The sequence below is a fragment of the Suncus etruscus genome, chromosome 1, assembly GCF_024139225.1.
Source record: "Suncus etruscus isolate mSunEtr1 chromosome 1, mSunEtr1.pri.cur, whole genome shotgun sequence".
In the NCBI taxonomy this organism is placed as follows: Eukaryota; Metazoa; Chordata; class Mammalia; order Eulipotyphla; family Soricidae; genus Suncus; species Suncus etruscus.
The window spans coordinates 24,898,897-24,912,017 of record NC_064848.1 but is presented as its reverse complement, the minus strand read 5'-3'; the positions used below and the strand labels follow the sequence as shown (position 1 = coordinate 24,912,017).

The 13,121-nt window shown below is 35.7% G+C and overlaps 1 protein-coding gene across 1 annotated transcript in view; it reads right to left on the bottom strand.

The window, feature by feature from the left end:
- The window catches only part of AGTPBP1 (ATP/GTP binding carboxypeptidase 1), a 131,938-nt gene that overhangs the window by 89,976 nt on the left and 28,841 nt on the right, over positions 1-13,121 (bottom strand). Inside the window, exons 6-8 of the mRNA XM_049784133.1 lie at positions 5,849-5,912; positions 5,144-5,290; positions 2,317-2,448 (exon numbers count right to left, since the gene is read on the bottom strand). Coding sequence (XP_049640090.1) covers positions 2,317-2,448; positions 5,144-5,290; positions 5,849-5,912 — 343 coding nt within the window. The remainder of the gene's footprint in view (positions 1-2,316; positions 2,449-5,143; positions 5,291-5,848; positions 5,913-13,121) is intronic.

The following is a 13,121-nucleotide window of genomic DNA, read 5'->3' as shown; positions in this document are numbered from 1 at the left end:
CAAAGCCAATCCAAATCCCACAAATACATCAAACTTCTAGAGAAATATAGCACAAAACTCCATAACAAAAATCTCTCTCACCAACTAAAAGACACAAAATGGCAGGATGGGTTAAAATATTGAACCTACCATTTTGCTATCTCTAAGAAACATATCTAAATATTCAGAACAAAAACAAACTCATAGTCAAAGAATGAAAGCAAATTCTTCAATTCAACAACCCCTGCAAAAAATGCTGACATGGCCATAATAGTAAGCAGATGACAGACTTTATGCTCAAAATGGTGACAAAAGATAGTGAAGGTCATATCCTAATGATAGAGGGCATGTGCTTCATGAAGAAATCACACTCCTAAACATCTATGCACCTAAAGAGGGATCGGCAAACCATGTAAAACAACTGCTAATAGACTTGAAAGAAGACACTAATAGAAATTTAATAGTAGTAAGAGACTTCAACACTCCTCTGTCATCTCTTAATAGGTCAATAAGACTAATAATCAATAAGGAAATATTTGATATGAAGGAATGAATGAAAGACAGGGGATACTTCATTCCCTAAAAGCCAAATACACATTTTTCTCCACAAAGAGAAAATTCTCCAGAATAAATTTTTAAAAAAGTCCACAAAGTCAAGAAAATAATTAGATGTTAATCAAAGATAGAAATGAAAACAACAATACAAATACCTGTACACTAAGTAGCTCCTTACTGAACAATGAGTGGGTCGGAGAGAAAAATCAAAAGACTCCTGAAAACAAATAACAATGACAACATGAATTAACAAAATTTGTGGGACAAATAAAAAGCAGTATGAGAAGGAAAATTTATAGCTTTGAAGCATTCATCAGGAAGGAAAGAAGGTCCACATAAATAACTTGACTGCGCACTAAACTGAAAAAAAGAGCAATAAAATAAGCCAAAAGCAGGCAGGAGCAAGGAAATAATAAAAGTTAGAGAATGACTAGAATCCAATAAAACAATGCAAAGGAGCAATGAAAACAAGAGTTTGTTCTTAGAAAAAAATGAATAAGATTTAGAAGCCACAAGCAAGAGTCACAGAGAAAGAGAGAACCCTAATAAACTGAATCTGAAATGAAATGAAACAGGGGACCATCACAACGGACACCACAGAAATTCAAAGGGTCATCAGAGATTAATTGCAGCACTGTTAACACTAGCCAAAATCTGCAAACAACCCAAATGCCCAAAAAAAGAGAGACTGGATTAAGAAACGTTGGTACATATATACAAGAGAATACTGCTTAACTGTAAGAAAATATGAAGTCATACAATTTGCTGATTTTATAGATGGATCTGGAGATTATATTCTGAATGAAATGAGAAAGAAGAACAGACACAGAATAATCTCTTTCATAGGTGGGATAGAAACATAACAGAGAAACAAGCAATGCCCAAAGGCAACTGATACAAAAAGCAGGAGAAATGGTATTTAGTAGGAAGCATGCCACAGTGGGGGAAGGAAAGAGAGAATAAAGGGGCATCCACACAACAATCATAGTGCCAGAGATCAACAACTGTAGAACGTGGTTTGCATGCAGGAGGCCAAGATTGATTCCTGGCATTACAAGAATTTTGAGTACTGTCTAAAGCAAGCCCTAAACACAAAATCAGAGTAGTCCCCAAGTATCTGCAGGTTAGCCTAAATCAGTGCTTCTCAAACAGTGGGGCATGCCCCCCGCTGGGGGTGGGGGCAAAGCTCTGTAAAGGAGGGGGGGCGCATTTGACCTCTGCAAACACTGTCATAACAAGCTAAGCCCTGTGTTTATTATTTTTGTGGGGTGTTTTTTTTTGTTTGGTTTTTGGTTTTTGGGTCACACCCAGCGATGCTCAGGGGTTACTCCTGGCTGTCTGCTCAGAAATAGCTCCTGGCAGGCACGGGGGACCATATGGGACACCGGGATTCGAACCAACCACCTTTGGTCCTGGATTGGCTGCTTGCAAGGCAAATGCAGCAGTGCTATCTCTCCAGGCCAGTCCTGTGTTTATATCCCTGTATGCCTCTGGAGCTGAGAGGTGCTGTGTCCTGCTTCAAACCCTGCTTCGAAAATTAATGGCTCATTGTAGCAATGAATCCAGACATTAACTCTGATTACAAAATCAGCTCAAATTACTTTATATATTTTTGTTTTGCAGGTTAAAGTTTTTTTTAATAAAGATACTATTTACAGTCGCATGGGGGGCATGAAAAATGTTTTCTTCTTCCTAGGGGGGGCATGACAGAAAATAATTGAGAAGCACTGGCCTAAACATTCCCCTCCTTCTCACTAAAGAGCTACTCTATAAAATACTCACAATTTGCAGAATAAACTCGTAAAAGTTGAAGGCAAGGCAAAACTAAGCGATGATTCTGCAAATTCTGCTTGACCAAGTTCAGGGTTATAGTCAGACTGCCATTAATTCTAGCTTTCACTCCAAATTTCTTATCTGTTCAAAAAGATGAGAAATGAGAGCAATGCATTTTTAAAGTTTGTATTAGAATTCATGCTATCAACATATATGTCTACCTTACAGTACTGAAAGTTGTAGTAATCTTGCATGATTATTAAAATAGGCCTTATATCTTTGCAACATGGCTTTTTAAAAATGTACCAGAAGGAGTCAGGAGATGGGAGCAGGAGCAGGAAAAGAAATTGGTCAAGCCTGACATGAGTATAACAAAAAAAAAAGAAGAATTTAATTGATCAGTTACATGTTCAATATATTCCCATGAACCCATATATTCCCATTTACCACATGGCTAAGAAGGACAGTTGGAGAACAAATGTCCATTAGCTATATTATCTTCTTAATATAAATCATACTGCATTCAAAATTACAAAAGTAATAAAATACTGACCACTTATGTAGAAAATAATCTAATAAATATGATCGAAATTCTTTTATAAAAAGAAAAGAGTGACAGCTTTTCATTCTCACAAAGAATGCAGTCAAAGTGTAATCTGGGGGGAAAAGTATTTAAAAGTATTAAATTGGTAAACAAAGTAAGGAGACCTAGAAAAGCACAACTATTTCACAAATAGAAATGTTAAGTAAAAAAGAAATGAACCTTCCAGAGTGAAATGACTTTCATGAGGAACAAAAGAACAATTATTTAAGAATTAATATTTAAGAGAAATCCACACAGAGCTTTTCCTCACATTACATTACACTCCTTAGATAGTTCCACCTCCCAGCATTGCTTACCCCTTAATCCTTGTATGTGTACTGATCAATTATAGGCAATATGCCTCAATTTACTCATTTTATTTGACTCAAATCTGGGGCAACTCTAAGTAAGGAAATTCCCTATCCACTGTATTCTCTGCAGTCCCAAATGAGGCTTTGTTTTGTTTTGTTTTGTTTTGTTTTGGAGCCACACACGGTGATGCTCAGGGGTTATTCCTGGCTTGGGGGACCATATGGGACACCAGGTATCAAACCAAGGTTCATCCTGGGTCAGCCATGAGCAAGACAAATGCTCTACCGCTGCGCTATAGCTCCAGCCCCACCAAATGAGGCATTTTTAAAATAAACTAAATATGTTTACATCTGTTTTTTCTTATATGTTTACATCTTAAGGCCACAGGATACCTGGGAAATTAAGGCATCTCAAAGATACTTTCCTAAAGATATATGCTAAAAGCATTATTCAAGTATTTGTATAATAAAAAATAAAACAAATAAAATATACAAAAACACATACGCTGTACACATATATAGTCTCTTCTAAATAAATATTCTAACAAATAAGTATTCTAACAATAAATATTCTAATAAAATAACTCAAAATGAAGTCCTGTCTACATATCAGAAGGCATTGGAAGAACTCTTGAAAATCACTATATGGGGCCAGAGCAATAGTATTTATAGCAGGTAGAATTCTTGCCTTGCATGTGGTCAACCCAAGTTTGATACCTGGTAATAGACATGGTACATCTCAAACTGCCAAAAGTAAGCTCTGAATACCATTGAATATGGCTTAAATTCCCCCCAAGAAAATGACTGTTCTAAGAGTTAGGAATCATTGTAATCTTTGTGCAAGTATGCACACATAAACTGAACTCAGGTTCTAGACAACAGTGTAATTCTCTATTAACCTAACATTAATTTCTTCCTTTGTTTTAGAAGTCTGCGGATAATTTTCAATTCATGTTCTCTAAATATAAGAATTTGCTATTGGGGCCGGAGAGATAGCATAGAAGTAAGACGTTTGCCTTTCATGCAGGAAGGATGGTGGTTCGAATCCCGGAACCCATATGGTCCCCTGTGCCTGCCAGGGGAGATTTCTGAGCATAAGCCAGGAGTAACCCCTGAGCGCTGCCGGTGTGACCCAAAAACCAAAAAAAAAAAAAAAAAAAGATTTTTCTATTATACTAAGAAATGTTTTGATATTTTAATTTGTTGATTAAACTGTAAATTTATGGGGGGTTACTGAGGCTGTTCAGTATTAGTGAATACAAAAAAATTTTAAAGAAAAAACTAATACTCCCAAAGCATTCACATTCACAAAGAGAAAAAAAAGAAACCAACAAAGCAAAATATTCACATTCAGCCTCCATCTTTTTTTTGTTTCGTTTTGTTTTTTGGGCCACACCCGGTGATGCTCAGGGGTTATTCCTGGCTATGCACTCAGAAGTCGCTCCTGGCTTGGGGGACCATATGGGACCCTGGGGGATCGAACCGCAGTCCATCCTAGGCTAGCGCAGGCAAGACAGGCATCTTACATCTAGCGCCACCACGTCGGACCCCAGTCTCCATCTTTTAGATCCAACAATATCTGTGTTATACAAAATATAACAAGCAACCAACTGCACAGACATACTAGTATGTTTCTTCCTTTGTCTTCGTTTATCTTCAATAAAACTCATGAATTCATAAAGAATTAGGATCCTCAATTACTGGAGGTCACTTATATTACATGACTGAAACCAAGGGAAAAAAGCCACATTTTTGCCACCTCTGGCAACATTTCAGGGCCAAATATTATGATTCAATGGTAGAGTACCTGCCTTACATGAGCGAGTACATGTATGTACATGTACAATAATATCAGTGGCTAACACAATAATTATCACTGTGGCATCTTTTAAAGGAAGAAAGAATCAACGTTACATAGATAATATAAAAGCGAAAGTATTACCTTTGGGTCCAATCTTTGCAAGAACAGAATGAATCTGCACCATTAACTCCTCGTTCAGGGGAGTGTCTTTGCTGGCATTGGTAAGTAACTGCAACAGGATCTGTGAACCACCCTTGGCAACTAAAAAGCTGGCTCTTCGCCCTCCACCTAAAAAAATACAGTTTTTTTAACTTGTTTAAACAGCAAAACTTCCAATAATATATATTAGTATCACAACTGAAATATATGAAGTGATGAAAAATATGAAATGGCAAATACCACCAATATCAAATTTTATCTGAGAGCTGGAGAGATAGAATAGGGGTTAAGGTAGTTGTCTTCCACACTAACTAACCCAAATTTGATCCATAGCACAAGGATTGATCTATGAGCAAAGAGCCAGGAGTAAGCCCTGAGGATAATCAGGTGATCTCCCAACATCTTCCCAAAAATTTCATTTACTTTAGTTTCAAAATAGCTAGGGAAGTAAATATAATTAACAGAAAATGTGTATATTAAAGGTTCTGAAACACATGAGTTTCAAGGATTGTAAGAATTCTGGAAGATACCATAGCAAAACAAAAATTAAAGATATTTCAGTTTCCAAATTCCAACACTCATCCAATCACCACTGTTTGTTTTAGAAAATGCCAAATAAAGTACCTATTGTATATTGCACATCATTGTTTACAAACATAAATTAGATCAAAAGGAACAAGAACTTACCAGCTGACACCAGCTCAACAAGAATACTTAAGATATTAAGTATAGTTTGAAGATCTTTCGTGTTCTGAAATAAAGTTTATTTGCTTTATTAAAACACTGTAAAGTGTGATTTCCAAACTTGTACATTTTGTAAACTACCCTAGTTTACAAATGATATTTTAATTTTCTCTAAAAATAAATATTATCAAGTTTCAATTATTTCTAATTATGACTTAAGTTTCTTTGCACCCTTGTAATCGTACAAAGTCATTTCAGTTAGTATAAGTCTCAGTTTTACCATTACTATGACAGAAATTAGTCATCTGAATTCATGGTATTACTGCCACAACACTAAAAAAAACAATGAATCAAAGTAACAAGCACTACCTGCAATGTATATATAATGTCCTTCCTGTCATTACTTATAACCTCTCTCAGAAAGCAACTACAATATCAGTGTCTTATGTATTCAATGATATGTGCATGAATGACAGCCATGTAAATGTATGATAAATTCATAATTCTTTTGATATGTTAAAGCTTAAGGTCCAAATATGTAATTCAGTGATAGAATGCATGTCCTGAATTTATAAGCCCTAGTTTTGATTCCCAACACTACATTAAAAAAAATACCCTATCACACTGGGACATAACCTAATAGCAGAGCAGCTTTCTTGCACATGTGAGGACCTAGGTTCAATTCTGGCAAGACATAGTAGTCCTAAAAGCAGAAATGGGGCCCATAAGCACCAAGTCAGGAGGAGAAGCACACTATCTGGTGTGGCCACAAAAGGAAAGAAAGGAAGTAGGGATGAAGGGAAGAAGAGAACAAGAGAGAAAGGGAAGGAAGGAGGGAGCTTTACCCAAAACATTAAAAATATTATGTGACGTTTTATATATCAACTTCTTCATTTATAAGATATGACCTACATACCTATATATGGCTACACCGTTGCTTGTGTTATAAATTTCCTTCCAATGGAATATATAATGTTTTTAATCTTTTGCTACTTAAAATCATGAAACAGGAATGGCCTCTGCTCTGCTAAGGCAGTGAACCACCCCACACAGAAGAGCTCCTGACTGTACCTCAACAAGGTGACCAGACCCCAGAAACAAAGGGCAGAGCCAGAGGATGCTGGCTGCTCTGCTTAGTTATAAGGACTCACACATCTTCTACAAATGAACCTCAGCACAACCCTAGAAAACAAAAAACTACAAGCATGACAATGGGAAGCAATGCAGGCCAACATCATGCATAGAGAATGAAGATGGCAGATCTGATAACCAGAAAAGTGAAAACCACATATTTGGCCTATAAGTATTTTAGAAAAGAAATATGAAGGATGTTCACAAAATTCAAAGTAAGAATTGGTCGAGCTGAACGAACCACAAATAAGAATCAAGAAGATATGAAAATTGAAATGAAAAAACTCCAAACTGAAATAATGGAACTGAAAAACTTGGTAGGTGAAGTTAAAACCTCACTGGAAAGCCTCTCCAACAGAGTAACAGCAGCTAGGACCAAATCAATGAGCAGGAAGATGAGATGCAGGAAAAACTCCATTAAAACAGAAGAGACTTGAAAAGAGCCTTAAAGCAAATGATCAGACAATGGAAATAATCCTCAAAGAATGTAAACAGACAAAGCAGAAGTTGATAAACTCAACAGAAACGACCTAAGAATCATTGGCGTCCCAGAGACACAGGAAGAAAATACCCAGGAAGAATCAATCTTCAAGGACATCATTGCAGAAAAACTCCCAGAGCTAAGGACTGCATACAACCAAACACTGCATACGAAGAGTACAAGCTTTAAGAGCCTCCAAAAGAGCACCCCAAGATACATCCTAGTCACATTGACCAATCTCACAGATAGTGATAGACTACTGAAAGCAGCAAGATCATAAAGGGAAATTACATTCAAAGGAGAACCCTTAAAATTTACAGCAGATCATGGAGCCGGGAAGATAGCACAGAGGTAGGGCATTTGCCTTGCTGACCTGGGAGGGACCCAGTTAGATTCCTGGCATCCCATATGGACCCCTGCCTGCCAGGGGCTATTTCTGAGCACAGAGCCAGGAGTAACCCCTGAGTACCACTGGATGTGGCCCAAAAACCAACCAATCAATCAATCAAAAGATAAAGTTTAAAAAAAAATTTACAGCAGAACTGTCACAAAAAAATCCTCAAGGCCAGAAGGCAGTAGTGGGATATAGTGACAAAACTCAATGAAATGAATGCTTCACCTAGAATACTGCAACCAGCCAAACTCACATTCAGGTTTAAAGGAAGTATACATACCTTCATGGATAAACAACAGCTCAGAAACGTTATAGACTTAAACACTACTAAAAGAAAAACTGAAAGGTCTACTTAAGACAAGACAGACCAACAGACAAACCAAACTCCTATACAAAGATGACACTAAATACCATGGTAATTATCTCTCTCAACATCAATTGACTAAATGCACTAGTAAAGAAACACAGAAAGTCAAAATAGATAATAAAAAAAAAAGTGAATCCAACATCTGAAAACATCTGAAAAGTCAGAACAAACATAGACTCAAAATCAAAGGATAGAGGACAATCATCAAAGCAAACAAATTCCTTAAAAGAGCTAGAGTGGTCATATTAATATCAGATGACACAAACTTTAGACAGAAAAGTTATGAGAAAAAAAACTTAGAAGGGACAAAGATGGATCTTTCATAATAACCAAGGGATATATACAACAAGAAGAAATTTCATTCCTAAACATATATGCACCAAATGAGGGACCAGAACAATATTTTATACAATTATTGACAAATCTGAAAGAACACATCAATAGCAACACAATAATAGTGGGAGACCTCAACACTGCCCTATCAACCCTTGATAGATCAAAGAGGCTGAAATACAACAAGAATATAATAGCTCTGAAAAGAGAAATGGAAGAAGTTAGCCTAGTAGGTTATATATATATATATATATATATATATATATATATATATATATATATATATATATATATATATATATATATTATGGCACTGAACCCCAGAAAACTGGTTACACATTTTTCTCCAATGCACATGGGTCAGTCTCCATGATACTCCACATGCTAGTGCATAAAACATACCTCTATAAAATCAAGAGGGTAAGAATTATACAGACTACCCACCCAGGTCACCATGCATTGAAATTAGAAGTGAACTACCAAGGGACACAGAAAAAAAAAAAACTGTAACACCTAGAAATTAAACATCTCACTACTGAATAACCAGTTGGTCAGAGATAAAATCAAACAAGAAATTAAAAGATTCCTGGGGGAAAAAATGAGAATGAAGACACAAATTATCACGATTGTGGGACACAGCGAAAGCAGTTTTAAGAAGAAAATTTATAGCTTTGCAAGCACACTTCAGGAATGAAGAAGGGGCGTACATAAATAACTTAATGACATAGCTTATAAAATTAGAAAATGATCAGAAAAAGGAACCAAAAAGGTAGGCAGACAAAAACAAAGCAAAAAGCATAACCAATAAAGTACAAATCCAAAAAACAATTGAAAAGATCAATGAAAGCAAAGTTGGTTCTTTGAAAAAAAATAAACAAGATCGATAAACCAGCAGCAAAACTCATAAAGAAAGGGATAGAGAGAAGCTTAATAAACCGAATTAATGATGAAAAGGGGAAGATTACCACAGATACTACAGAGATTCAAAGGGTAATCAGAGACTACTTTGAGAAACTATGCCACAAAACAAGAGAACATGAAAGAAATGAATAAATGCTTACACTCTAATGATCTTCCACGGATGAATCAGGATGATCATTCTAGAATAACTAAAGAGACCCATCACTATTGAGGAAATTAATGAAAGTCAAAAGTCTTCCCAAAAACAAAAACCCAAGCCCAGATGGATTCACTAACAAATTCTTTCAAACCTTTCAAGAGAAACTACCAATCCTTTTCAGGCTCTTCCAGGAAACTGAAGAAATAGAAACACTCTCAAATAGTTATTTGACACCAAAAGCAGACAGAGAGGTTGCAAAAAAAGAAAACTCCAGACAAATATCCTTGATGAACGCAGATACAGATATCCTCAAAAAATCCTAGCAAACAGGATCCAACACTTCAACAAGAAGTTCATACATCATGGCCAAGCAAGTTTCATTCCAAAAATGCAAGGATGTTTTTAACATACATACACCAATTAACAGACTACACCATATCAACAAAAGAAATAAAGACCATATGATCATATCAATAGATGCAGAGAAAGAATTCAATAAGGTCCAATACCAATTCATGATAAAAACTCTCAACAAGAAGGGAATGAAAAGAACTTTTCTCAATATAACCAAGGACACTTAACAAATATTATACATATATTTGTGCCACCCACAGCAAATCTTATACTTAATGGAGACCAACTGAAAGCCTTTCCTCTAAAATCTCGTACAAGACAGGGATGGCCCCTCTTCCCACCCCTATTTAACAGAGTATTGAAATATTTAACAAGGCAATTAGGCAAGAAAGATATAAGAAAGGAAGAAGTCAAGCAGATGACATACTATATTTAGAAAATCCTAAAGACTCTACCAAAAAGATACTAAAAACAATAGGTTCATGTAGCACAGTGGCAGGATAAAAAATTAACATGCAAAAATCAATTGCGTTCTTAATCATAAATAATGATAGAGAAGAAATAGACATTAAAAAATCAATCCCGGGGACAGAGAGATAGCATGGAAGTAAAGCGTTTGCCTTTCATGCAGGATAGTGGTTCAAATCCCGGCATCCCATATGGTCCCCTATGCCTGCCAGGGGCGATTTCTGAGCATAGAGCCAGGAGAAACCCCTGAGCGCTGCTGGATGTGACCAAAAAAAAAAAAAAAAAAATCAATCTCAGGCCCGGAGAGATAGCACAGTAGTAGGGCATTTGCCCTACTAATCCCGGCATCCCATATGGTACCCCATTCCTGCCAGGAGCGATTTATGAGCAGATACCCAGGAGTAACCCCTGAGCATACACGGGTATGATCCAAAAATCAAAGGGAAAAAAATCTTTGACTAAAAAATAAATTCCATTCACATTAGGAAACACAAACAATCCCATTTAAATAGTGCTACAGAAATTCAAATACCTTGGAGTCAACTTAGCTAATAGATGAAGGACCTATAAAGAAAACTACAAAACATTACTTCAAGAAATAGAACAGCACACAAGGAAATGGATACATATACCCTGTTCATGAATTGGATTAACATCATTAAAATGGCAATATTCCACAAAGCATTATACAGATTTAATGCTATTCATCTAAGGATATCCATGACATTCTTTAAAGAAGTGGAATTGATTTGAAACAATAAACACCACAAATAACTAAAGCAACCCTTAGGAAAAAATATAGGAAGCATTACTTTCCCAAGTCAGTGGGAAAGAGATAAACACAGAGTAGTCTTACTCATCTGTGGGATTTAAGAAAAATAAAAGATAGAATGGTAATAATACTCAGATCAATAGAGATGAGGTTTGTAAGCACCCGGCCATGATACGAAGCATACCATAAAGACGAGTGCAGTTAGATAAATAACTATACCACAACTATCATGCTAATGATAGTGAGAGAAATAGAATGGCTGTCTCGAAGACAGTCAAGGAGTGGGTAAGGAGTGAGATTGGGGGGATTTGTGGTGAGATGGTTGCAGTAGTGATTGGGGGTGTACTTTTTAATGACTAAAACCCAACTACAAACATGTTTGTAATCATGGTGTTTAAATAAATGTATTAATACAAAAAATGAAGATAATAAAATATAAAGTAAATAATCAACTGGCTAAAATGTAAAATCATAAAACATAAAATATATGTTTACATTATATCAAGTAGAACTATATGTGGAATAAATTATAGGGATTTCAGGGCCAAATTATATGAGCAATTTTTCTTTGGGACATTGCTCTTCATGAAGCATTGCACACTCCCCCAACAAAACAAAAGAATAACTATTTCCCAAGTCAAAAAAAGAACAATCAGTCCCTTAAGAGAAAAAGTTTTAACTTTGTACCAGCTTTCAACATTATCCGTTCTCTTATTAATAAGGAATGCTCAGGAGCCAGTCTGATAGCACAGCTGAACTGGGTTCAATAACCTAGAATCCCAAATGGTCCTTGAGCACTGCCAAGGAATGACCCCTGAGCACAGAGGAGGGAGTAAACTTGAGTACCACCAGATATGGCCCAAAAATCAAAAAAAAAAAAAAAAAAAAAAAAGAGGAAGAATGAAAGGAATGCTCAGTCCAAAAATGTGATCTTTGTTTTGCTTTCTGGAAATCATGTCTTATGATTACGGAATGTTTTACATAAATTTTCTGATTATTTTTTTACAAATCTGTAGAAGCTCTTGATATACATATTACATGAGTCGAAAATCCTCCCTCAGTTTTACAAGTGATTATGGCATTTTTCCATCTACTTTTGTTAATAGCAATGAATTAAATTTTTTTTCTATACTACATGTAATTTTTTATACTTAGGCAGTTTTGTCATAAGTTTTCTTTAATTTTTTTATTCTGGACCACACCTGTTGGTACTCAGGGATCACTCCTGGATTTGTGCTCAAGGAACAGTGCTCAAGGCAATATTGGAGGACCCTCAGGGATGCTGAAGACTGGTAACAGACATGAAAAGCACCTATATACTATCTGGTCCCAACATAAGACTCGGAAAATTTTCAACTATAATGACTTCCTTGAATATAATTTTTTTTTTTTTTTTTTTTTGCTTTTTGGGCCACACCTGGTGACGCTCAGGGGTCACTCCTGGTTATGCTCTCAGAAATCGCTCCTGGCTTGGGGGACAATAGGGGATCAACCAGCAGTCCATCCTAGGGAAGCATGTGCAAGGCAAACGCGCAATCACTTGTGCCACCACCCCTTAATATAACTATTTTTATTTTCTAAAATATTTGTATAATATAGCACTTATTTTAGTATAGGAAAAATCCAACTTTAGTTTTTATCTTAATGGCTACTGATTTATCTCAATTTCACTTACTAAATAACTGAAATGTTACCTTTATTAAGAAGTACTAAATTTCTAAAAGTATATTATTTTTGGACTCCCTACTCTATTAGTATATTAGATATACTATTAAATTATCTTAGATATATTCAAATATATCTTAGATATATTCAAAGTAATACAACATGAAGATGGCTTAGTGGTAGAGTTTGTAACTACTCATACACAACCATTTAAACTAAGTTTTAATTTTTCTTTTTTTTTTTAATTTTAT